The sequence below is a fragment of the Dipodomys spectabilis genome, unplaced genomic scaffold (assembly GCF_019054845.1).
Source record: "Dipodomys spectabilis isolate Male_0828 unplaced genomic scaffold, ASM1905484v1 ptg000163l, whole genome shotgun sequence".
NCBI lineage: Eukaryota > Metazoa > Chordata > Mammalia > Rodentia > Heteromyidae > Dipodomys > Dipodomys spectabilis.
In genome coordinates, this window is record NW_024870840.1 from 14,941,624 (window position 1) to 14,966,613 (window position 24,990).

General features: G+C 41.5%; 1 protein-coding gene across 1 annotated transcript in view; it reads right to left on the bottom strand.

Moving 5' to 3' along the window:
* Aldh1l2 (aldehyde dehydrogenase 1 family member L2) overlaps positions 1-24,990 on the bottom strand; it is a 44,302-nt gene that overhangs the window by 13,587 nt on the left and 5,725 nt on the right. Inside the window, exons 3-18 of the mRNA XM_042693376.1 lie at positions 22,787-23,021; positions 20,865-21,030; positions 18,049-18,150; positions 17,791-17,880; positions 15,588-15,722; positions 14,298-14,423; positions 13,698-13,789; positions 11,709-11,856; positions 8,372-8,491; positions 7,744-7,871; positions 5,504-5,654; positions 4,037-4,107; positions 3,850-3,955; positions 1,954-2,041; positions 960-1,053; positions 629-728 (exon numbers count right to left, since the gene is read on the bottom strand). Coding sequence (XP_042549310.1) covers positions 629-728; positions 960-1,053; positions 1,954-2,041; positions 3,850-3,955; positions 4,037-4,107; positions 5,504-5,654; positions 7,744-7,871; positions 8,372-8,491; positions 11,709-11,856; positions 13,698-13,789; positions 14,298-14,423; positions 15,588-15,722; positions 17,791-17,880; positions 18,049-18,150; positions 20,865-21,030; positions 22,787-23,021 — 1,952 coding nt within the window. The remainder of the gene's footprint in view (positions 1-628; positions 729-959; positions 1,054-1,953; positions 2,042-3,849; positions 3,956-4,036; positions 4,108-5,503; positions 5,655-7,743; positions 7,872-8,371; positions 8,492-11,708; positions 11,857-13,697; positions 13,790-14,297; positions 14,424-15,587; positions 15,723-17,790; positions 17,881-18,048; positions 18,151-20,864; positions 21,031-22,786; positions 23,022-24,990) is intronic.

Consider the following 24,990-nt stretch of genomic DNA (forward strand, 5'->3'; position numbering starts at 1 on the left):
GAAGGTGGCTCAGTGGTAGAGCACTTGCCTTGCATGAATGAGGCCCTGGGTTCGATTTCCCCAGCACCACATAAGCAAAAAGAAAAAAGCTATAAGTGGCACTGTGGCTCAAGTGGTAGAGCGCTAGCCTTGAGCTGAAGAGCTGATGGACAGTGCGTAGGCCCAGAGTTCAGGCCCCATGACCAGACCCCCCCAAAAAAAAGAAAGAAAAGAAAAGTTTGTGAGACTCATATCTCCAATTAACCACCAGAAAACCAGAAGTGGCACTGTGGCTCAAAGTAGTAGAGCACTAGCCCTGAGAAAAAAAGCTGAGGGACAGTGTCTAGGCCCTGAGTTCAAGCCCTATGACTGATTTTTTAAAAAAATTAATTGCTTGATATGGAGGTGTAGCCAGCAGAAGAGAATCAACTGTGATTGGAAAAAGTTGAGTGAAAGCTGTGATTGGAAAAAGCTGAGTGAAAGACCTTGAGTTCAAGCCTCTGTTTTATCCTAAGAACTAAGTGTTCTTAGGATAAAAAGATAGTTTCTATTTATAACTAGACAAAGCAAGTCTCATTTAAAGACCTCCAATAAAGGAGATGGTGTGTTTTAGGAGTGGCAACTGTGTACTTGACATTGACCCCCTTACCATTCGCACAGCCTTGTCCAGTTCACAGTCATTGAATATTATAAGAGGAGACTTGCCCCCAAGCTCAAGGGAAACTTTCTTCAAGTTGCTCACGGCACAGCTAGAGGAAAATAAATGGGGAGCAAACATTTAGTGTCTGTGTTTGTCTGTCTCTCCCTTCCTCTCTTTTGCTTTTCTAAACTGTAAGTTACCACTTGGTATGGAAAACCAAACTGAGCCCCAGAGGGGAAGAAAGGAAAGGAAAGGGAAGAGGATAGTAGTATATGAGAGGAAAGGGAACAGAAACCTGGTTTAACAGGCTTGTTACCAAAGGAGACATCAACACCAGTACCTCTTCATGATTTGTTTGCCGATCGTGGTGGAACCAGTGAAACCAAGTTTGCGGATGTCGGGGTGCTCAGAAAGGTGCTGTCCTGCTATGCCCCCTGTGGAATCAGGGGATAACACCTGAATTATATTCGCATGAATGAAAAGATGACTCAGGTCTTACTTACATTAGAGTATCTTTGACTTCACTGAAATAGACTAGTAGACTTTCATTTAAATCTCAGATTTACATTTTTGGTATGAATTGCAAATTGATAAAAATCTAAAATCGCATGCCTCATGCAATTGTCTGCCCCAGAAATGCAGATGAATGTGGTGGTTTGAATTCAAAGTGTCCCCAAAGCTCCATTATTGGGGCTTGGTTGGGCTTTTGGGGAATGGTTGGGTCCTGAGGGCTCTGACCTAATCAATGGGGCATTCTCTTGATGGATTCATAAGCAGTGGTGAAAGGTTAGAGGTAGGGCTTGGATGAAGTCGGTCATTGGCTACATGTCCTTGGGGCTGTGTCTTATCCTGGCCCTTTGTGCATTAGTTTTGCTCTCTACTTCCTGTCTACCATGAGGTGAACAGTTCTCTTCTGCCATGTGGTCCCGCTGCCATGATGTTCTGTCAAAGTTCATGGGGCCAAGTGACCACGATTTGAACCCTTGGAACCATGAACCAAATAATCCCTCCTTTTAAGCTATTTCTGTCAGGTATTTGGTCACAGTGTTGCAGAATCTGACTAATATAATGGGTAAGCCTTGCTTGTGATTTTTCCAAAGTAGTTACTCAAAATCAAATAGACTATCTTAGGGAAGTTTTACAGAATAATCTTCTCTACGCCCTGTCTCCATACTGTATTTCCACTTTAAGAGTTTCAGCACCTGGTAAATATATTTTTACTTGGTAAGCTGTATTTAGTTTTAATTCAGGCTAAGACCCAGTAGGAAAACAAGCAATCAGCCACCCCCAAACCATCCGTTAGTTATAGAAAACTGGGTCATTAGAGGGCTTACCTGAGCCAGGAATGATGTTGATTACCCCCTTTGGAAAGCCAGCTTTCACAGACAGTTCTGCAAACTTCAAAGCAGTCAAGGGCGTGACCTGACAGAGACAGACAGCAATTACCATCTTCAGACTCTGGCCTCTGCTATCCACTAGTACAAAGCTTCTCTTAATGGCTGTCCAACAGCTCATTTGATTTTGACTTTACAGTGTTTGAGTTTTATTTTAACACAATTTCAGACTCACATCAAAGATACCAAAATAGTATAATGAATTCCTTACATCTTTGTCATTCTGACCCCTCAAGTGTTAATCGTTTGCACATTTGCTTTACCTTCTGTCTGCATGTAAATACATAGAGGAGATTGATTACCTAGAGGACATGATGAGGTGTGGAGGGCACTGTTTAAGACACATAAGATCCTGCTTGTCTCTTTTCTAGATACCTTTCTTTCTTTCTTCCTTCCTTCCTTCCTTCCTTCCTTTCTTTCTTTCTTTCTTTCTTCCTTCCTTCCTTCCTTCCTTCCTTCCTTCCTTCCTTCCTTTCCTTCCTTCCTTCCTTTCTTTTTTTGTCAGTCATGGGACCTGAACTCTGGGCCTGGACGCTGTCCCTCAGCTCTTCAGCTCAAAGGCTAGCATTCTACCACTTGAGCCACAGCACCACTTTCGGCTTTTTTTTCTGCTTGTGTGGTGCTGAGGAATGGAACCCAGGGCCTCATGCATGCAAGGCAAGCACTCTACCACTGAGCCACCTTCTCCAACCCTCTATACACATTTCTTAACACCAAGAAAGTCTTCTACACTAGGCACCAGTAGCTCATGTCTGTTAATCCTAGCTACTCAGGAGATTGAGATCTGAGGATTGTGGGTCAAAGCCAGCCCAGGCAGATAAGTCCATCAGACTCTTATCTCCAATTAACCACCAGAAAACTGGAAGTGGTACTGTGGCTCAAGTGATAGAGTGCTAACTTTGAACTGAAGAACTCAGGGACAGTGCCCAGGCCCAGAGTTCAAGCCCCAGGACTGACTAAAAAAAAAAAGTCTTCTACATAACAAAAGGAAAATTTCCAAAATTAAGAAAGTAATAATTGATAGAAAACTTAATCTACATTCCTTATTTACATTTCCCTAGTTGTTCTAATGATGTCTTTAACTACAAAAGAAAATCCAAGATTATGCATTGCATTCAGTTTTTTTTTTTCTGTCATCCCTTCATCTGGGAGAGGCTGAATTTTCTGTTTTATGACACTGACAGTTTTGAGAGGTTATTTCACTCAGTATTGCTTACCCTGAGTTTGCCTAAAGTTGCTTCATGGTTAGATTCATGTCATGTACTTGGGCAATAATCCAATCCATACCCAGAGGATGCTGGTTTTATGGGTCCACTCTGGAGCCAGGTGCTGCAGAACAATGCCAGGCCTGGAAGTGTTAACTATGATCACTTTGCAAAGATCTGACTCTCTGCCAGCTCTCATTTTGGAGTCATTGGTTTACCCTTTGTAACCAACCTGCCTGCGCTGATTGTACTTTTGTGCTGTCGTTGAATTTGGAAGGCTACAGAATTGCACGATACCTGGACAGTATCTTGCACTAGTTTGGACATGAGTAGGTCATTGCTAAGTATTAGGATAATAATAGCATCAGAATCTATTAGATCTGGACCAGACCACCGCAGGCCATGGAGACCTGCCTCCTGCATCCTGCATGTAAAGCTGGGAGAGCCTTTCCCGTGTGTAACCAGGTAGGCGTGTGAATCCAGTGCTGTCATAGGGTCCGACACTGTAAGTGATTTCATACCACTGTTGCTTGGTATTTTCCAATAAAGACACATAAAATGGAAACTCTGTGTCTTTAATTCTCAGATTAAAAATGATCATTTAGCTGGGTGCTGGCCCTCGACACCTCACCTGTGCTGGCTTGAGCACTAACGTGTTGCCCGCTGCCAGACAGGCAGCGCTCTTCCAAGCGAGCATCATCAGCGGGTAGTTCCAGGGGATGATGATGGCACAGACACTGCAGGGGAGAAAGCCCACATCCTTACTGTCTCACACTGAGACCACCATGAAGCACTGGAGGGCGCTCTCTTCATCTTACCCAATGGGCTCCTTCTTGGTGAAGGTCAGATTGCGATTTGGACGGGCCTGGTTGATTGGAATTGTAGAACCCTACAGGGTAGAAAAGGTTGCTACTTATTTTACTAACTTAAATGAATAACTTTAACCTCAAAGGATCTGTTTCCTGACCTCTGTTTATTTTTCCTTAGCTAATATGGAAAGGTGCTGTTCACATCATAAGAAATACATTCCTATGCAAGAAAGGACTGTTTCTCAAAATAACTATGAGACATAGGAAAACAAACATAATTCTAAGTCAGTTATCCTCCGTTTCCCAGTTTCTACACATGGCCTAGAATGTGAGTTGTTTGCTCAATATCCATTCTCCTACCTTTCCTTAGTAGCGGAACCCCAGTATTGATAAATGGAGACAGCACTATGCCCAGATAAAATACAGTGTCCCAGTCACCACAGCAGATAGAGGTGGTCAATGGAAAATAAAACCACAAAGCACTGGAAATTCCTTTAAGGGAAGCTCCCACTGCCTCTTTCTTCCTTTTCAGAATGTTGCTGCAATGGCTGGCACTGTAGTGGTTATCATGATTCCATGAGACTAACTTGAGAAAAGTCACATGGTAGTAATGATAGCCTGGAAAAGAGAAAGAGGAGGAACCTACATCTCCTGTACTAGCTCTGTCTGCTTTTAGACTTCTTGAAAGGGAGAAAAATAAACTTCTGACTTGGGTTTTCTGTTATATACAGTCAAACTTAATCCCAAGCAATTCACAATAGTAGCCTTTAAATAAACTGTTTTCCTGGCCTGCTAAGGGAGATGTCGTTGCTGATACAGTCTTTCACTTAAAACCTTGCAGCCAGGTTCTATTAAGGGATGCAGGGTTTTTTTTTAATATTAGAAACATAATATAGTGCATACCTCCAACACTATCTCCTATCCACAGTAGGGTCCTGGGAAACCCTCCATAATTGAATGCATTAATATTTAATCAGTAAAACATAGGAATGCTTACTCTGAGTCATATCCATAAAGATTAAAAATAGATTCACATTCATTCAAGTCAGGTTTTGGTAGCAAGCAGGTTTGAACCATTCAAATCAATTTTTTGACTTTTTTGCTTGTCTTACTATTAATTTTTATATTAGCTTTAGTAGTTGTACAAAGGGTCTTCACTAATACATTCATTGATAAGTACAATGAATTTTGATCAATATTACCCCCTCCATTGTTCAATCAACTCAATTTCAAACAGAGCCAAAACCTGAGGGAACCTTGATCTTAGAATTCCTAGCCCCCAGAGTCATGAAAGAATACATTTCTGTTCTTTATAAATTATTTAGTCTCGGGTATTCTGGTATAGTAGCACAAAACAGACTAAATCATGTTATTTGGTAAGACAAGCTATATAAAAATTGTATTTGACACAGTACCTGCCACAGAGTAATGAATGTAGCCTTTTTTCCTTTCTAAACAAAGAATATTGGTGCTCACCTGAATTTTGTCACACCAGCCAGCAAAGTATCTGAAGGTTTGCACAGACATTCCGATGTGCGTCTTCAGAGCCAAGGTATAGACAGCACCTGAGTCCAGGGCTTCTATGGTGGCCAGCTCTTCCTGATTTTCTTCCAGTAGGTCTGCAAGTCTATATGGTCAGGGAAAGAAATTAATTTGCTGCCAAAGTCTCTATCACATATAAGGCACCATCTGAGGGTTGAAAATTCACAGCTGAGACCAAGTCTCTGCTCTCATGGCCCAGTGGGGAAGAAAGAGTAATCAAGCAATTGAATAAATGATTTGTTTCAGGTGTTGAAAAGGCTGGGCATTGGTGGCTCACGCCAGTAAGCCTTACCTGTTCAGAAGGCTGAGATCATGATTTGAATCCAGCTTGGGTAAAAAAAAAAAGTCCAAGAGACTCCATCTCCAAAATAACCAGCAAAAAAAACTGAGGATAGATGCATGGCTTAAATGGTAAAACACCAGCAAACCAAGCAAGCTGAGGAAATGCAAGTTCAACAACCCCTCCCCCCCGCGCCCCCCCCCCCACCCGTCCCCAGTATCAGAAAAAAAAGTTGTAAAGGTGAAGCAGAGGGTTCAGGTATGCCTAGGAAGTAGTGGTGGCTCACACCTGTAATTCTAGCTACTTAGGAGGCTGAGATCGGAGGATCACAGTTCAAAGCTAGCCTTGGCAGAAAAGTCTGTGGGACTCTTATCTCCAATAAACTATTCACAAAATGCCAGATATGGCACTGGGGCTCAAGTGGTAGAAAGCTAGCCTTGAGCAAAAGAAGCTTAGGGATAACACTCAGGCCCTGAGTTCAAACCTCAGGACTGGCAAAAACAAAACAAAACAAAAGTAGCAGAGCCATGGCAAGGGAGGAAGCAGCAGGATTGTGGGTAGCTTGTGACGACACAGGGAAAGGTCGGCGACAGCTGTACTCTCAGGACTGGTGAACACTTGTGGTATAGAAATGGCTTCAAAACTAACAGAGAGGACAAGGTGGAAACATGGGCTGAATAACGAATGTCATAGCTGAGTTCTGTTCAGTGTTGAGTGCCTGACTATGAAAAAGTCAGAAGCTGCCCTTGTTTTCCTTCTGTGCTGGAGTGTCTAAGCTGTTTCCTTTAGGCCATTCTAGAGTCAGACATGGAATTCTCCCTGCCCCATGTTGCCTCTAGCTCTTGTTCTGACAAATTCTTTCTTTGGTCGGTCATTCAAGTTTAGGAAAGCAGGCAAGAAAATTAATGACCATATTGAAATACAATTGGGCGGCATCTTCTCCTTCTCCTCCTCCTCTTCCTCCTCCTCCTCCTCCTCCTCCTCTTCCTCCTCCTTCTTCTTCCTCTTCCTCTTCTCCTTCTTCTTTTCCTCCTCCTCCTCTTCTTCCTCCTCCTCCTCTTCCACCTCTTCCTCCTCTTCCTCCTTCTCCTCCTCCTTTCTTCCTCTTCTCCTTCTCCTCCTCCTCCTCCTCCTCCTCCTCCTCCTCCTCTTCCTCCTCCTCCTCCTCTTCCTCCTCCTCCTTCTTCTTCCTCTTCCTCTTCTCCTCCTCCTCTTCCTCCTCCTCCTCCTCCTTCTTCTTTCCTCCTCCTCCTCCTCCTCCTCCTCCTCCTCCTCCTCCTCCTCCTCCTCCTCCTCCTCCTCCTCCTCCTCCCCCCCCCCTCCTCCTCCTCCTCCTCCTCCTCCTCCTCCTCCTCCTCCTTCTTCTTCTTCTTCTTCCTGGAGTATGACCTTTCTAGACCATATCACCTGTTTACTGGGAAGCACTGTAGATGTGTGAACTTGAAGGGTGTGCTTAAGGGGTTCAATTTCCCAACTCTCTGGATGGCAACAGCTGCCATGTCCCCCTGACCTAAGACCACTTTAGGGTCTTCTTATATAGTCCTGGATCTGACCAGATTCTTCCTGTTCTTTCAGAGCATGGAGAAGTGGCAGCTTCCCCACTGCTAATCCTGCCTTGGGTGTTCCATTATCCCTTATGAGATGCCCTGGACCTTGCCCACATCTCTGTTTACTGAATGGGTTTTTTTCCCCACTACTAGGGCCCTGCCTGATGCAAGCAATTATGCCAACACCAGGACTTCCTCTATATGAGATTTCATATGATTCGGTTCATAGAAGACATTATGTAATAGGTGTGTACTAGAACATTTTGCAGTTATTTTTACAATTCTAGCAATGTTACCTGAAGGTCACAGACTGGCTTTTCTAAGAAAAACAAAAACAAAAAGCCCACCTGTACATCAGTCTTCCTCTTTCCCTGGCATTCATTCTTCCCCATTCTCCATTTTCAAAGGCATCCTTGGCCGCTGCTACAGCTTTGTCAACATCCACCAGAGATGCATAAGATACTTTGCAGATTGTCTAATTCAGGAAAATAAAAATAGGTCATGTATGGTTCTTGGATCCAGTGTTATATCAGTAGGAAAACAAACATCATTCACAAAATCTGGAAGGTGTTTATGAAATCAATATATCTGATAATAGGTAAACAAAAAGAAACCATCTCAACCTGGACATCACATAGCTGAAATCTGGTATTTCCCATGCCACAGCTGCGGAAGGGTACATGTAGGAAGACTATACATTTTTTTCTAGTATCTTGTGGAAGCTGAATTTTTTTTTTTGCTATGACTTTTCAGTCCTGAGAAAATTGTCTACATTGCACATATACAACCATACCTGTCTGCCAAGTTCCTCATAAACACCTATCCCAGAAACCATCTTTTGCATTAGCCACTACAAGGATGAAATGGTTGAAAGCAATGCATGAGGTATGGCCAAAGAGTCCCTGGAGTCAGAGTGACAAAGTGACTTGCTAGGACTGCATTTTCTCACCATATGCTAGGTCATTCATTACTCACAGATCCATCTGTTGGGTTGATAGTGTCATAAGTCTTTCCATCATCCGCATCCATGAACTGCCCATTTATGAAACACTGGTATGGCATTTTAATTGTCATTTCATTGACCTCCTTTGAAACCTGAGGGTTATAGGAACAGATTCAATGATGTCTGTATGTAGCCACTTGATACCGAATAGCAATAAAGAAGCTTATTCTCTAATGCAGGGAGAGAAGTTCAGTAAATGGCATTCTAGTTCCTACTATTCAGACGGGACAAGGGCAAGGAAAAGATTTGGGCCTTTGGATGCTTCATGGCTACTGGGGCAGGAAGCTGGTGCCTGTGACTAAGAAGCCTCTAGGCTGGGAGGCAAGGAAGGGATGGGAACGGTAAACAAAGGGGGAGGCTACAATGCTTGATAAGAAATGTACTCACTATCTTGCCCATGTAATTGTAACTCCTCTGTATAGTAGTATTTTCACAATTAAAAAAGAAGAAGAAGAAGAAGAAGAAGCCTCTAAGCTGGGTTTGGCGCTCATTCATCATACAGATGGCCTTACCAAGAAAGGCAACTGGAGAGAGCAGACACTGCCATCTAGTGGTGGCTTTGATGAAGCACTGGCATTGCTTTCATTTCATTTTACATTGGTACCCCCATTTGAAGTTTTCTAAGTTCCTCTCAGTTTTCATTCTCTTTCTGTTGCATGAGTGTTACTTAAATTGTTATCTTCTAGACAGGTACTTGAATCCACAAAAGCACATTGGCAAAGGTAAATACAGAAGTTGGCATGCAAATACTTTTGCTTTTAACACTTTCCTTCTAACTGACATAAAATACAAATTTCAGGGAGCACCAACTATAAAAGCACAAAGAAGGAATTTATATGAAAGTAATAGTCTAAATTGGGGGTATAGGACAGAGTGCTATGCCAGCAAAGTTTTTCTGTACTACTGATGTTAAATTGGTATTGGTTAATCTGAACTAGATTTTTTTTGTTATTTTTGCCAGTCTTGGGGCTTGAACTCAGGGCCTGGGCACTGTCCCTGAGCTTCTTCTGCTCAAGACTAGCACTCTACAGCTTGAGCCACAGCACCACTTCTGGCTTTTTCTGTTTATTTAGTATATCGAACCCAGGGCTTCATGCACACTAGGCCACTAAGCCACATTCCTAGCCCCACTAGATTGTTTGTAATTATCAGGACGATGAGTAAGAAACCAAGAAAAAGACATTGTAAATAATAGATACATATATACATACATATATAGGGGGTTACAAATCATTAATACAAGTAAAAAATGTTTCAGTGTATGAGTCTTAGCAGTTTAACTTTACAACAGCTAATTGTAAATAAACCTGCTAATTTTTTTCCAGACAGTACCAGCATCTGGATTTAAAAAAAAAAGGTTCTTATTGACAGCAACTATATAGGATAGATTCCATCCATTCTCTGTACGTGTCCAAGTTGTCCTATATGCAAAGTTCATGGTTGAAATGTGGGCTATCTTCTCACCTGTTACTACCAAATGCATTTTAATATCTGCTATTAAAGTATGTTAAACTATAAAAAGGAATTGTTCCCTCCCCCACGGTATAACTCCTGTTTACACAGGGGTTATTGATGTTGGTATAACTTGGAGAGGGGAAAGGAAAAAACAAAATGTTTAAATAGGGATACAGGTTGACCCATTGCAACAATGAGATATACAAGACGCTATGTTGAAAAACGAACTTTACAATTTAGGCGGGAGGGGGGGAGGGGAGTGTAGCTGTGGAGGTGGGAGGGAAGGAATGGTAGGGGAAAAACAAAGGAGGAGGCAACAATGCTTGATAAGAGATGTACTCATTACCTTGCTCATGTAACTGTAACCCCTCTGTACAGTATTTTCACAATAAACAACATAAAAAATTAAATAAATAAATAAAAAGGAATTGTGTTGGAAAAAGCCTCAGAATCAGAGAAAGTCTTTGGAAAGCTATATCTGATGGGAATTTAATATCCAAAATATCTACAAAGATCTCTTAAAACTCAACAATACAAAGATAACGCAATTTTAAGGTGGACTAAGGATTTGGGTTTTGGTGCTGTTGTTTATTGGTTTGTTTCTGTTTTGAGACAGAGTCTCATTATGTAGCCTAGGCTGGACTCTATAGTGCTGCGATTACAGGTGTGTGCTCCATGCCCAGCCCAGACAAAACGTCTGAATAAACATTTCTCTAAAGAAAATGGTCAAATGTCCAATAAGCACATGAAAGTATGCTCAATAGTCATTAATGAGTGCAAATAAAAAATTGCATTCATTCCACTCTTTGGGTGTTTATCCTAGATAGCTGAAAGTGGAGGAATTTTTATAACAGTATCATTGCTAACAGGCTGAAGGGCAAATGGCCCAAATGTACATAAACTAATGAAAGCACACATCCCTTTGCATGTCCCATGCAATGGAAGATTTGGCCAGTAGGGGGAGTAAAATGCAAACACGTTCCTTGAACACTTGGAAGGAGCAGATGCAAAAGACACGTCACAGGGAACTTTTTACATTTGATGTCTAGGCATGGTAAGTCCATCAAGACAGAAAGGAGATCAGTCATTTCTGGTAGCTGGGAAAAAACTGAGATGGGCAAGAAGCTGAGATAGGGAGTGTAAAATGAAGTGTGTGCTGAATGGTTGCCAGTATAGTCTTTCTTTGAGGAGTAATGAAAACCTTTCAAAATTAGATAGAAGTGGTGGTAGCTGTGACTGTCTCTAAAATGGTGAGATGTCCTTTTTTTCTTTTCTTTTTTTTTGGTCAGTTGTGGGGCTTGAACCCTGGGCTTGGACACTCTCTCTCAGCTCTTCAGCTCAAGGCTTGCGCTCTACAGTGTCACTTCCAGTTTTCTGGTGATTTATTGGAGATAAGAGTCTCACAGACTTTCCTTGCCCAAGCTGGCTTTGAACTGGGATCCTCAGGTCTCAGCCTCCTGAGTAGTGAGGATTACAGGCGTGAGCCACCAGGCACTGGCCTGAGATGTACATTTTTCAGGGGTGATATTTTAAAAGAGGAAGTAAAAGCCATGCAGAAGAATGAGCAGCAGGCCCGGAAACCATAAATTGATCGTTTTTAAGGAGTGCTTAATATAGTATCTGAATTTCATCTCAGTAAGACTTATTTTAAAAGTTTGCAAATAGCCATGCATGGTTGCTTACACCTGTAATGCCAATATTTCAGAGGCTGAAGCAAGAAGATCAGGATTTAGAGGTCAGACTGTACTACATAGTGAGTTCTAGGCCAGCCTGGACTATATAGCAAGACTCTATCTTAAAATGTAAATCCAATGGATGCAAGGCCCAGCAGCGTTTGGACAAGGGGGCACTTACATAATCTACCACCAGCTCTGCCTCCTGATCTTCTCCTCTCAGTTTCCTCACAACCTTCTGAATGAAGTCTCCAAACTTAGTAGCCATGTAGACATCTTCATTCTGTAACTGAAGTCCACCACACCTTTGTCTGATCTCTTCAACCAGCCTAGAAGTAAGATCCAGGTTACTGGCATCTTTCAAAAGATGTATGAGGCCTGTTACCAATATTTGCTGGTAGTGGTAGTCTCATTTGTCAAGTGAGACTTCTAGTCACATGCTTTTACAGTCCTGTAGTGCTAAGTACAGAAGTTATTAAGACTAGGTAAAGATAATTAAAAATCTGCCTTGAAAGATAGTAACTTTCTTTCCGGATTAACTTTACCCATGACTATAAAAGAAATCATGGTAACATAAGCCAGATAGTAAAGAGCAAGCCAAGCCAAGCCAAGTCTTTCCTTTCAAATGACTTCAGGAATAAGAAAGACAATTTCCTAAAGATCAAAATTATGAGAAATGAATGTCATATGGACATTCTCCTTTCCTCCCTCCCTCTCTTCCCTCCTTCCTTCTTTCTTTCCTTCCTTTCTTCCTTCCTTCTCTTTTTTTCTCTCTCCTTTCTTCCCTCTCCTTCCTTCCCCTTTCCTTTCCTCTCCTCTCTCTCTTCCTTTCTAGAAGTACTGAGATTAGAACTGCCTGCCAGGCAGATTTTCTATCACTTGAGCCATGCCTTATACTTTTTGGCCTGAGCTGCCCTTGAACTGTGATCTTCTTGATTTCTGCCTTCCGAGCAACTGGGATTACACGGATAGGGTGCTGTGCCAAGCCTCTTGACAATTCCTGACTAGCAATAGTATATGCTGTACAGTATGGAAAGCCCAGCACTGTTACTGTTCTCTAGTAATTTATCCTCTAAAACAAACGAGGTGGCTTGGTTACCATGATGATATCAGATGATTATGGTAAGCCAGACACTCAAATAGGAATGAGTAATTCCTGCAGGTACTTTACTAGCAAAAAAATTATATTAAAAATGTAGTATTGAAGTCTTTTTGAAGCTAGTGAGAAGTTTCTGGGCACTTATGAATCATTGTTGAGAAATCTATAATTTAAGGAACAAAACTCTTGACTTTTAATACTTCTGGGTGCTCTTGGAAATATTATTTGTGGTTATTGGAACAAAAGCTCGATGAATCAAAGAACTTTGTCTAGTTCAGCACTGCATCCCTGCTTCCAAAATGGTCTTGATATGTAATAAGTGTTCAATAATTTTGTTAAATAAATGAACAAATAAATAAATAGAATGTTCAGGAACATTTCTGTGTTGACAGGAAGGATAGTGTCAGGAGGAGAAACATTAATGATTGGCCATGGTGTGGGAAGGGAACTGAATTCTCCTCAGCTCCTTTTTTCTGCTCATATCACCAAAGGACTGCACAGCCCCTGGCTGTGTGTCCAGCTGTCTCATATCCCAGGTACTCAAAGGAAAAAGGCCAGTGCATGACTGCACCGTTGTTAGGGGGCTGGCACACCTGCCTTGCCAAGTAGGAGACTTACTGGGGCTCCAGCCATTCAGCTTCCCGTAAACCTTAGCTAGCCAATCTTTTCACTCCTTAAAAAAAATCCGTTCTCTTCTCATTTCCTTTCTTCCTTTTAACTTCTACTGGGGTTTGAACCTAGGGTCTGGGTGCTGTCCTTTAGCTTTTTCCCTCAAGGCTGGTACTCTACTGTTTATACTACAACTCTGCCTCCAGGTTTTTGCTAGTTAAGTAGCAAATAATTAGAAAGACTAAAGGAGAGAGAGAAACAACTTGGTTAGCAATGAGTAAAAACAAACAGGCAGATATATGTGTCTAACATAGAAATTTAAAAAAAAAAGATTTTTACAGTTGTCAGACATGACAGCATGAGGCCCTCTGAGAAGAGGAATTCAGATCTGATTTTTCAGACCCAAGGTCAAAGGTCAGAATCGCTCATGGAAGCACCCATGTTAGCAGACCAAGGTTTTACCTCACAACATCCATTGAGCTTGCTCCAGATTTGAAGAAGTCTGTGGAATCTTCAATCATAGGGACGTTGCTTAAAATCCCAGCCCAGATTACCTACACACACACACACACACACACAGAAAGGGACACTTTAGGAGGAATTCCACATAGAACTATGTGGCAGAAGCTGGCTAGCTCACCCAGGAACTTCCTCCTTTTCAGCTCATACACACAGCTCCACAATATTCAATGAATGTGAGTGGGTGTGGCCAGCACCACACCAGGGTGGTCCGTGGGAAATCGCCCCACCACACACATAAAATGCTGTGTGCTCCTTTGACCTTGAAGGGCTTGAGCACTGAATGATCTCACTACTAAACCCAGTCCCCAGTTTCACCCCTCGGTTCCAAGCCCTCCCTAGAACTACCTTGGATTCCTTAGGTGAGAAATAAATTTGTTCATACTCTGCATGAGCATATACATTTTGGAGTTGGTTTCCTATTGCAATTTATACAAAAATAGGAAATACAGGTTCCAGCCCCAAGACTGTGAGGACATCGATACCAGTTATGAAGATGGTTCTGTTTTCCAAGGTCAGATATAGTAAGGCCATCATGTTTACCTTGATGGTCTCTGCCACCTTCATTTCTTCAGCTGTAAGTTCTACCACGGACATTTCCCCTGCCGAAAAGTACTGAGAGGCTGGGATCATTTTTCCATCTTCAAACTGTAGATTTCTCACCATAAGCTATACAAAAGCAACAAAACAAACACAAGAAAATGAGGATTCGGGTCTTCCACAATAAGAATGGTAGGAGATGGAGTCTTCTATTACATAGGAATAAAAATCAACTTATTCTGAGGCTTCACTTGGTGGCACATGCCTGAAAGCCCAGAAACAGGAGGACTGCAGTCAGGCTGGCCTGGGAGAAAGTGGTATAATGAAAAAAATAAAATCTGAAAGAAAAAGGAGGAACAAAAAAGGACTCAGTGGTATGCTTGTCTAGGAAGAGTAAGGCAAACCTAGTTTATTTGGAAAATAAAAACATGGATTAAAAGTAGTTAATATGATATAAAAAAGGACTAAATGGCTTCTTGTTTTTTAAATAGTGGCACCAGAAAGGAGGAAGTCAAGTCCAGGGGCAGATACATCTGAATATTAAGCCCAGGAGAAACAGGAACGGAACCCTATCATCACAAACACACAGCCCCACTTTCCCCAGCTCGGCTGTCACTACCATCCAGGCACTTGGTTTGTACCATGTGCTATCCACATGATGTATGCTAAAATGTCTTATTTAATCCCAAGAATCCTGCTGGAGGCAGCTGCCCATTTTACAGGTGCAGTGAGGTTGACTAATTTATCTAATTTCTACCAGACAGGAAGCAACAGAACTGGGATTAAGACTTCAGAGTAGCAGGATAAGAAATCTCAGCCAGTGGAAACCTCTATAAATGACAGATTTCTTTTACAGGAAACTGTCCATGAGGATTATTGAGGGCCTCAGTGGTTTCCCTGAGCACAGGAAACATGGATAGATGGCTCATGCCCAGCAAGAAATGCAGTGAGCCTCAGCAGGGGCCATGTGCACACCACCACATCTTCCAAGACGTTGGCTGTGGGAGGAGACCTGACTCTCTTCTCTGCTTTGTAGATGGGGTAACTGAGATGCAGGGGAGAACCATCCTGTTCAAGGCTAATGAGTAGCACCGTACAGTCCACATCCTTGTTTCAGTGTCACAAAGATGACTGTGTACGTCTGCGGGACTTGCCCCAAGGGGCCTGTCTTCATCAGGACAAACCACACCTTTCACATCCCACATGACCATGGAAAAGCTATTCCTTCAGGAGTTGGGGTTATAGAAGGAAACCAGAACCTTCATTTCATGGACAAAAATATTGAACACTCACTGCTTTCCCATCGTTCCCAAAAAGAACGAGTCCAGCTTTGGTAACAAGACCAGGCTTCTTGGCACCTTGAATTTCCAGTGGTTCTCCAGGAGGCACAGAACTTTTTAGCAATGATGAACCATAGAATGTGACCATCTGAAAAGGAGATCAGACTCAGACAGGAAAGTAAAGATGCTCACAAGGAAGGGTGCCATCACTCCTTGCCAAAATACAGAATTTTAAATGATCATCCACAGTTAAATGAGAGATAGTGTTTATATATATATATACTTATATATACACATATACATAGGCACATGTAAATTTAGTTCTATATATTGTAGATATATGTATAAAACATATAGACTGTACAAAGCATCCAGAGAAATGTCACAAAACAAGAGATAGACTGCAAATGTGTGATCAAAGAGTTAAAAAAAAATACTCAGTGTCTAGGTGACATAATTTTTACATTTATCATGAATTCAAACAGATACAAAGAAAGTTCAAATGCTGTAGCCTGAATGCAGGCTTGTGGGTGGGTGTGGGTATTAGGGGTGGGCATCATGTAGACTCCTGCAGTGCAGTATGAGAATGGATGAGAAATGCAGAATGCTTCGCTCAGCGGTCAAGAGCTTGCTTAGCATATGTGAGGCTAGGTACTGATATTCAGCACCACAATCACTATCACTATCAATCAGTAAAACCAAAGAAATGCAGGGTATATTTTGTGAAACAGGAAACAGGCCCAGATTCAGACCATAACCAAACACAATTGACACTAATTTATTACTATTGTTCTAGGACTACTGGCTGTCATTTACTAGGTACAGGAGTTAGCATTTATTGAATGCTCACTGAAAGCTTATTAGATGCAGGAACTAATAGATGCACACATATCACTTACTCATGTGATCTTCTTAATAACCCATAACTTATGAGGGAGGCAGTGTTCTCCATCAGACTTGACAGAGAGGGAATGTGCCCAAGATAACACAGCCACAGGGGCAGAGTCAGAGGCTTCATGGAGACATCCTGGCTTCAGGCCCCACAGGCTTTACCACGACCTTGAACTTCCTCGCTTGGTTAGCCACTGACCGCACATATTTCTGTTGTCATGCAATGCAAGCCTAACCCCACAGAGGTGATCATGAGAAGCCTTTGCTTCAAGGAATGCATATAGTCTAGTGTTGGAACTAGTAAGTAGAGACCCTGACAATAGAGAATCTGTTCTGTTGGAGGTGGTCAGAGCCTGGTCAGCACTGAGAACATTAGATCCCTCCTGGCAGGGCATGTGAGGTCAGGAAACTTCCAAGGATTGAATGGGGAGAAGAACCAAGCTTGGAGATCTTCCCTATCCCCGCCCCGCCCACTTCTCTAGTCCATCTCTCCTTACAACCAAGGCTCTAGCACTGTTGAACTGTCCATTAAAGTCCTAAAGTAAGGATGTGTCAGGCTCCTGTTCCTAGGCTTCACCTCTTTGTCTCATCCTCCTTGGCTCATCTTCTCAAAGTGGCCTTCCCTCAGGAGCTTCCCCTCAGCCAGAACTTACTAACAGCCTTTGCCTCACTATACTGTCAGAGTTTGCCCCTTTACCCATGTTCCCAATAAAACTGCGGGCTCCCAAGGAGCAGGGATGATGCCCAGCATCTATACCACAATAAACACTTGATACATGGTGAATCAAGAGGGGAGGAAGCCAGGTGTAGTGGCACATGCTTGCAATCCTAGCTACTCAGGAGGCATAGAGATCAGGAGCATCATATTTTGAGACCAGTCTAGGCAAAAAGGGGTGTGAGATGTGGCTTAGATGGTGGAGCACTTGCCTGGCAAGCACAAAGGCCTGAGTTCAAAGCCCATCTCGCCACACAAAAAAGAAAAAAACAAAAGCAAAAAGCAAAGAAGATGGGGGAAGATCACAGATTCTACTTACACCCAAAGATAATAATCAGGGAAAACTTAGACTTCTTTCTAATACCTCTCAGAACGAGTATGAAGATAGTCATGATAGCACACACCTATAAGAGCCTGAGGCAGAAAGATCCTGAGTTTGAGGCCAACCTGGGCAACTCAACAAGATCCCATCTCAAATAAAAGTGAAAAAGTGCTGTGGGTGTTGAGCATTTGCCCATCACATGTAAGGCCCTGGGTTCAACTGATTCTTCATACTACAAAGTAAATAAGCAAATAAATAAATTGAGTCAATCAATTGATCGATCAATACCTGCCCATTTATCTTTGTCCAGGCTCCAGGTACTTTATCATGACCCCGAATCCAGTTATGTAAAACTTCAGCAGACTGATCCCAAGAAATCTAGGCAAGCACAAATACAGGATATAAATCTCAAAGGCACAAAGTGGTGGAAGGGGGTGGGCAGGCTGACTTGGAGGTTGATCATTTGGCTATGAAACAGTACATTAGAAATCTCTCAAAGGCAAAGGGTTGTGAACTTGAGATGTGTTATTGAGTTGATAGAAATACCTCAGCATTTTCCTTTTTCTGGATACCTTCATATGTTGCCCCCTCCTTTGGTTGGGATATCTGAGGAGCTTTTCCATCAGCTATGAGTTGGACAGCTTCTACCTAAAGCAGAAAACGTAATCTGTGTTACAGCCCAGAGACCCAGTGGCATCGTCTCTTTAACTTAAGTTTGTGCCTAACAGAATTAGTACATATAAATCCATTCTGAGCGTATTTCTTCAGCTCTGTCGAGATGTCAAGCACAAAGGGTGGTAACCACCTTATGTAAAATATTCCTTCACAGGAATCCTTCAAAATGGACATCTTCATTCCTGTCTTACAGATGGAGAAGCTGTAGATCAGGGACAAGCTGAACAATTAGGACAAGGATACTTAATGGATAGTTTGCAATCCAAGTTAATCTGCTGCCAATATCAAGCCTTCATTCAGAAAACAGACACCCTTCAGCTGAGCACTGGTGGCTCATGTCTATAATCCTAGCTACTTGAGAGGCTGAGATTGGGAGGATCTTAATTTGAGGCCAGAAAAGCTCATGAGACCCTTTCTTAATGGGCAGCTGGATGTGGTGACAAATGCCTGTAACCCTAGCTATGACAAGAAGAGTAACATAGGTATAACATGGCCCAGCTCATGCTTAGGCAAGAGGCAAAACCCTATTTTCAAAAAGCCAGCAAAAACATAGCTGAAGGTGTGGTTCTGCAGTAAATCACCTGGCTAACTAGCTTGAGGCCCCAAGTTCAAACCCCAGTAACCACACATGAAAAGCTCCCTTTTGGAGCTGGGGAGTGGCAGCACAGTAGTAGAATAAGCCGTTTAGCATATCTAAAGCCCTAGGTTCAATCCCTAGTAACACACATACACACACACACACACACACACACACACACACGTGTACACGTGTGCGTGCATGCGTGTGCATGTGTGTGTGCTAACCTCAATTTCTCTTGAGTGATTCAAAGGAAATTTCCAGAATATTATTATTTTTTAAAAGTCATTTTACTCATCCAAGCTTATATCTGTAACTTTAGCTACTTAGGAAGCTTAGATCTGAGAATCAAGGTTTGAAGCCAACCTGGTTAGGGAAATCTGTGAGACTCTTAATTCCAATTGATCACCAAAAATGTGGAATCAGAGGCATGGTTCAAGTGGTAGAGTACTAGCCTTGAGCAAAAAAGCTAAGGAACAGCTTAGCTTTGAGGAACAGTACTCAGGCCCTGTATTCAAGCCTCAGTACTGACACACATATATAATAAAATCATTGAACTCATAATGATGCTTGTAGAAAATGATAAATTGTTGTATTTATTTCAACTTGCTTTATAGCTTAGGACCCCTGGAATACTAATTAAAGAAGTTACAATCCACCCACAGCTGTGATTCCCTTTGGGAGGTGTCTGTATTCTCTTCTCTACCATGTTTGATTGCCTTGAGTTGCATTCTGGGAGGCCTAGGAAAGAACACACTTGCAGATCTCTCTCTAAAGACTCGGAGCTTCTCAATAGTGTTCCCAAGAAGAAAGACAAGCATACAGCTCATTCCACGAAGATCTATCATAAAGCCATTAGATATAGTATGTAGGCTTGAGAAAATGCCACTTGAACACACGTAAGATATTTTGACAGTAATTGTCATTTTCAAGCATCTGCTGTGTGCTGGATACTTTACTCAAATAATATTACTTTTCATTACAAGCCTACAGATCAACACCATACTGTCTATGTTTTATAAATGAGGGAACCAGGGCTAAAGAAACTGAGTGACTTGACTATTATAACAACAAAGTGTCTTTGTACTAGTAGAAGAATGTGAACTCAAAGATAGATCTTTTTGACACCAAAGCCCTCTCTGAATCCTTCCATAAAGCTTTGCTCTCCTCCCTCCCACATCAATGGCAACTATGTTGTATAATCTTGCTACTTCTACTACTAACCCTGGGGAAAAATTAAATGACATGTGAGTTATTGCTGAACCTTTCAATAGGCTTAATATTTCTACTTCACTGCATACATGCTTTGGGATTTTTTTTGGGGGGGGAGGGTCCAGTCGTGGGGCCTGAACTCTGGGCCTGGGTGCTGTCCCTCAGCAGTTCAGCTCAAGGCTAGCGCTCTACCACTTGAGCCACAGCGCCACTTCCGGCTTTTTTTTCTTTTTTCTTATGTGGTGCTGAGGAATCAAACCCAGGGCCTCAGGCATGCAAGGCAAGTGCTCTACCACTGAGCCACCTTCCCAGCCCAATGCTTTGGGATTTTTTTTTTTTTTTTGCTCAGGGCACATCTGAATTAATAAAACAACAACACAATTTCACCTTGCCACAAAGACAAATTCAAATTATCTTTAAAGGAAGTCAAAATTATGTAGAAAAATATCCTAAGGTTCTGTATACTTAACAGTCATCATAAACAGGGATAGAAATTTGATGAGAGCAACGAGCAATCTAATTTCTTTCTTAATTACTGCCCTAAGGGGAATGAATCAGTGTCACAGACTAAGAAATATTCAAGTTCAGATTTCTAACCTAAGTATACTATCTCATTGCCAATTATAAAGGCTAATTGTGTTTTTAAGCTTTATAATTTTAGTGACCATTCACATGGCAAGTTCCACTTCTGTTTTGTTTTGTTTTAACCATACATAGCTTGGGCTATGTAGCCGAAGTTGACCTCAAACTCTCAGTCCTCCTGCTGCAGCCTCCTGAGGGCTGGGAATATAGGTGTGCATCACTGTGGGACTGGCTTGGTATGTTTTGAATGAAAGGTAAGTATTTCCCAAATTTTAAGTATTTACTAACTTTTTCTTGATGGCATTAACATACTGACCATGGCCTTGATTCCTTCAGGAAAGAGGAATCGATTATAAAGTGTATCCACTGTATCATTGGGTTCGACATCACATGATCTCTGAAGAAGGATGGGTCCTGTATCTAAACCATCATCAGCCCAGAAAACCGAAAATCCAGCTTTCTTATCTCCCATAACCAGAGTCCTGTGAAAAGAATATTATCAGGAGGAGGCTGCAATGCTTGGTAAGAAATGTACGCATTATCCTGCCCATGTAATTGTAACCCCTCTGTACAGTATGTTCACAAATAAAATAAAATTAAATTAAAAAAAAGAATATTATCAATTTTAAATGTTGGTTATATAATCAAGTGAAGAATTAGTGGTATTAAGGAAGTTTTAAAAAAGTTAAAATGGAAAAGCAGATAGTGAATGCAATGACCTTAAGAAATTATAATAGAACTCGGAGGTACCTAATGGAACCACTACTTAATGTATCCTATCTTTAATCTTTCATAGTAACATATAGAAAATGACTTAAAAAGGCATTAGAGCCCATCATTATTACCACTTTGACTCACAGGAGTCAGTTTCTCCTTCACCATCAATCTTACTACTCAAGTCCAGTTCCTAAGTTCTACTCTGTCTTGTATTATGTGGAATAAGAATGGGAGTAAAGTACAGGATACTCAGTGCAATATTGAGAATATTGTTAATTTAGGTTACATTAGGATTAGAATCTAAATCAGCTAATTAATTTACCTATTTATATTTTGTGTTCTATATAGCTTACCTAAGAGAAAGCTCCCACAGGAGCTAATTATCCAACAAGAAGTTGAATATTCTGACCATATACCTATAAACAGAGATTAGACTAATATAGAGAGTTTGAAGTGGTAAATCAGTAATGTCCATGATCTAAGTCACTAATACTTTTCTGAACTACTGACCAAGCAAGACCTAAATCAATCACTCAATAAATTACTCCATTCAGAAATACTGAGGAATTAGCCAGGCACTGATGGCTGACAGCTACTCAGGAGGCTAAGAGCTAGCAATTTCAGTTTGCAGCCAACCTGGGTTTGAGACTCTTATCCCCACTTGACCATGAAAAAGGTGAACGTGGAGCTGTAGCTAAAGTGGTAGTGTGAGATCCTTGAGTGAAAAGCCTAAGGGACAGTGCCTAAGCCCTAAATTTAACCCCAGGACTGATGTACCAAAAATAATCCATTAAAATGTTAGAAAAAAATCTTGCTAAAGAAGCTTAAAGTCCAATAAAAGAAGATGGGCAATGGAAGCAATTCAGTATTTTCTAATGTACTTGAGATATTCTGGGCAAAAAAAAAAAATTCTTTGGTCAAATATGTTAGAGAATGTGGTGTACTCAGATTCCTTCTTGGAAGTCAGGATGCTCAGATGAAGGCATATATCAAAAGCTCAGGGAAGTCCTACAATAAAGAAACCTAGCTAGGTGCCAGTGGCTCATGCCTGTAATCCTAGCTACTCAGGAGGCTGAGCTCTGAGGATCACGGTTCAAAGCCAGCCCAGGCAGGAAACTCCGTGAGACTCTTACCTCCAATAAAGCACTAGAAAACCAGAAGTGGCACTGTGCCTCAAGCGGTAGAGCGCTCGCCTTGAGCTGAAGAGTGCAAGAACAGCACCCAAGCCCAGAGTTCAAGCCCCAAGACCAAAAAAAAAAGAAACCTAGCACAAACCAAACTTATGTTACCACAGGACCCTTCTTTGAGAAATACCTGGTTTCAGTCACTGCAACTAATACTCTATAGAGTATTGAAAGGCTATCCTGGTTCATGAGTATCTCTAGGTCTGGGGGGAGTTCATGCAATAGAAGCAATCAGTCAGGACCTTGATCACTTTGGTAAAAAAAAAAACAAAAAACAGATAAGACTATATGTGCAGTAGAAATGGGCCCATAGTCTCTGTTACTAAAGCAATCTCACCAGTTGATGGCAGAAGCCCCTCTATGCCTAGGCAAGATGGAGGGGTGATAAATGATGGAGCCATGTCTTGGGCTGTCAATAACATCCATGGGGATGAACTGCGTGCAGAAGGGAAGCACATTTAGCTCGGCACCTACAGATCTGTAGGCTTCCACCACCTCCTTGATAGTCTTGCCCTTGACTCTCCATCTAGGGAACTTGAACACAGGGGTTCCATCTTTCTCTGCAGCCAAAGCTAAACAGGAAAAAGAAGATGATTTTCAGATTTTAGAAGTTGGTCTTTGCCAAGAACGAATGGCTCACACCTGTAATCCTAGCTACTCAGGAGACTGAGATCTGAGGACAAATCTTTTATCTCTGAGTAACCAACAAAAAACTGAAAATGGAGCTGTGGCTCAAGTGGTAGAATATATAAGGATCTTGAGCAAGAAGCTGAGTGAGAGTGCGAGGCCCTGAGTTCAAGCCCTAGTACCAGCATATACACAGAGGAAAAGTTAGCCTTCATTTAATATTGTTGTTGACTCAGGAATTTTAATTGTATAGCTTCATAAAACATTCACAAATAAAATATGGTGAGCAATTTAGATTGTGACTAGAATTTGATATAACTATTATACTAAATCCATTTTTCTAATGTGACACATATGTATTGGAGGCATAATGAATTTAAACTCAAAAGCTTGTGGCTAGGCAATGATTTGAAATGTTAATGGAAGTTTGAAATTTTGTTTGAGATTTTAGTTTTTAGACAGAAGGTGTTACTTTCATTACTTTTAAAGAATATAGCTTTAGATCTGAAGTCAAGTATAATACCTCAACCTCAAAGTAAATATACTCTGTTGGAAAACCTTGAGTCTTTCCCTTCCTCATCCAGAGCAAACTATAGGACACAACATATTCTCCCTACTAAGCAGGCGGGTCTTAGAGATGCAGGGAGGCTGAGCTCAGCTTTGTGCTCATAGAGTTTCTTCTGCCACCTTTACCAAACAGAAGTTAGACTAGAGAGCCGAAATGTGGAATATGCATGAGGCTAAAGTATGGAGATATGAAGAACACCAAGTTTTCCATCCTGAAGAAAGCATTATCCCTTCTAGTTAAAGGACCTGATTCTAAACCCAGGTGACAATGGAATGGCCCTTCAAAGTACATAGCACATGACCAACCAGTTTTTTCCCCACAATGAAATGCCACTTTCACTATGAATCATACATTGTAAGTTTATATATTTACTTCAGTATATTTGTATGAACATTATACATGAATGCTATGACTTATTGACATGAACGATTACATATTTTAAGTAGTATACTTATTATATTCAAAAATTTTTGTCAGTCATAAGGCTAAAACTCAGGGCTTGGGCTTTTCCCCTGAGCCCTTCCACTAAAGGCTCTACCACTTTGAGCCACAGCACCACTGCTACTTTTTGAGTGGTTAATTGGTGATAAGTGTCTCATGGGGGCTGGGACGGTGGCTCAGTGGTAGAGTGCTTGCCTTGCATGCGTGAGGCCCTGGGTTCAATTCCTCAGCATTACATAAGCAGAAAAAAGCTGGAAGTGGTGCTGTGGCTGTAGTAGTAGAGTGCTCGCCTTGAGCTGAAGAGCTGAGGGACAGTGCCTAGGCCCAGAGTTCAGGCCCCAGGACTGAAAAAAAAAAAGTCTCATGGGGACTTTTCTACCTGGACTGGCTTTGAAGTGGGATCCTCAGATCTCAGCCTCCTGAGTAGCTAGGATTGCAGATGTGAGCCACCAGTGCCTTGCATATTCAATTTTTTGTTTGTATTTTGAGAGAGGATTTTGCTATACAGTTCAGGCTGCCTTTGAACTTGTAATCCTCCTGCTTCATCCTTCTGAGTAGAAGTGGGATTACAGGCATTATTATAAATTATGCTATAGTAATACTTAGTAGTATACACATTTTATAGTAGATAAACAGTGGATAAAATCTGTTTTACATATAGTCTCATATGGGTTATAATGTAGAATATATAATATTAGTGCTAAGCCATTTCCAAAAACCCTAACCCAAACTTTTTACCTGAAGTTTGGGCTGGAGTTCCTTTTCTTTTCTCTTCTGTCAAATCACCAAAACTCAGTGACTCAGGATGAGATAATGCCATTATCACAAAACCTCAATTCTGAAGTCTCAGTAAGCCCTGAAGCCCTGACAAGTCAATTTGTACAAATTTGAGAGACCAGTACAAA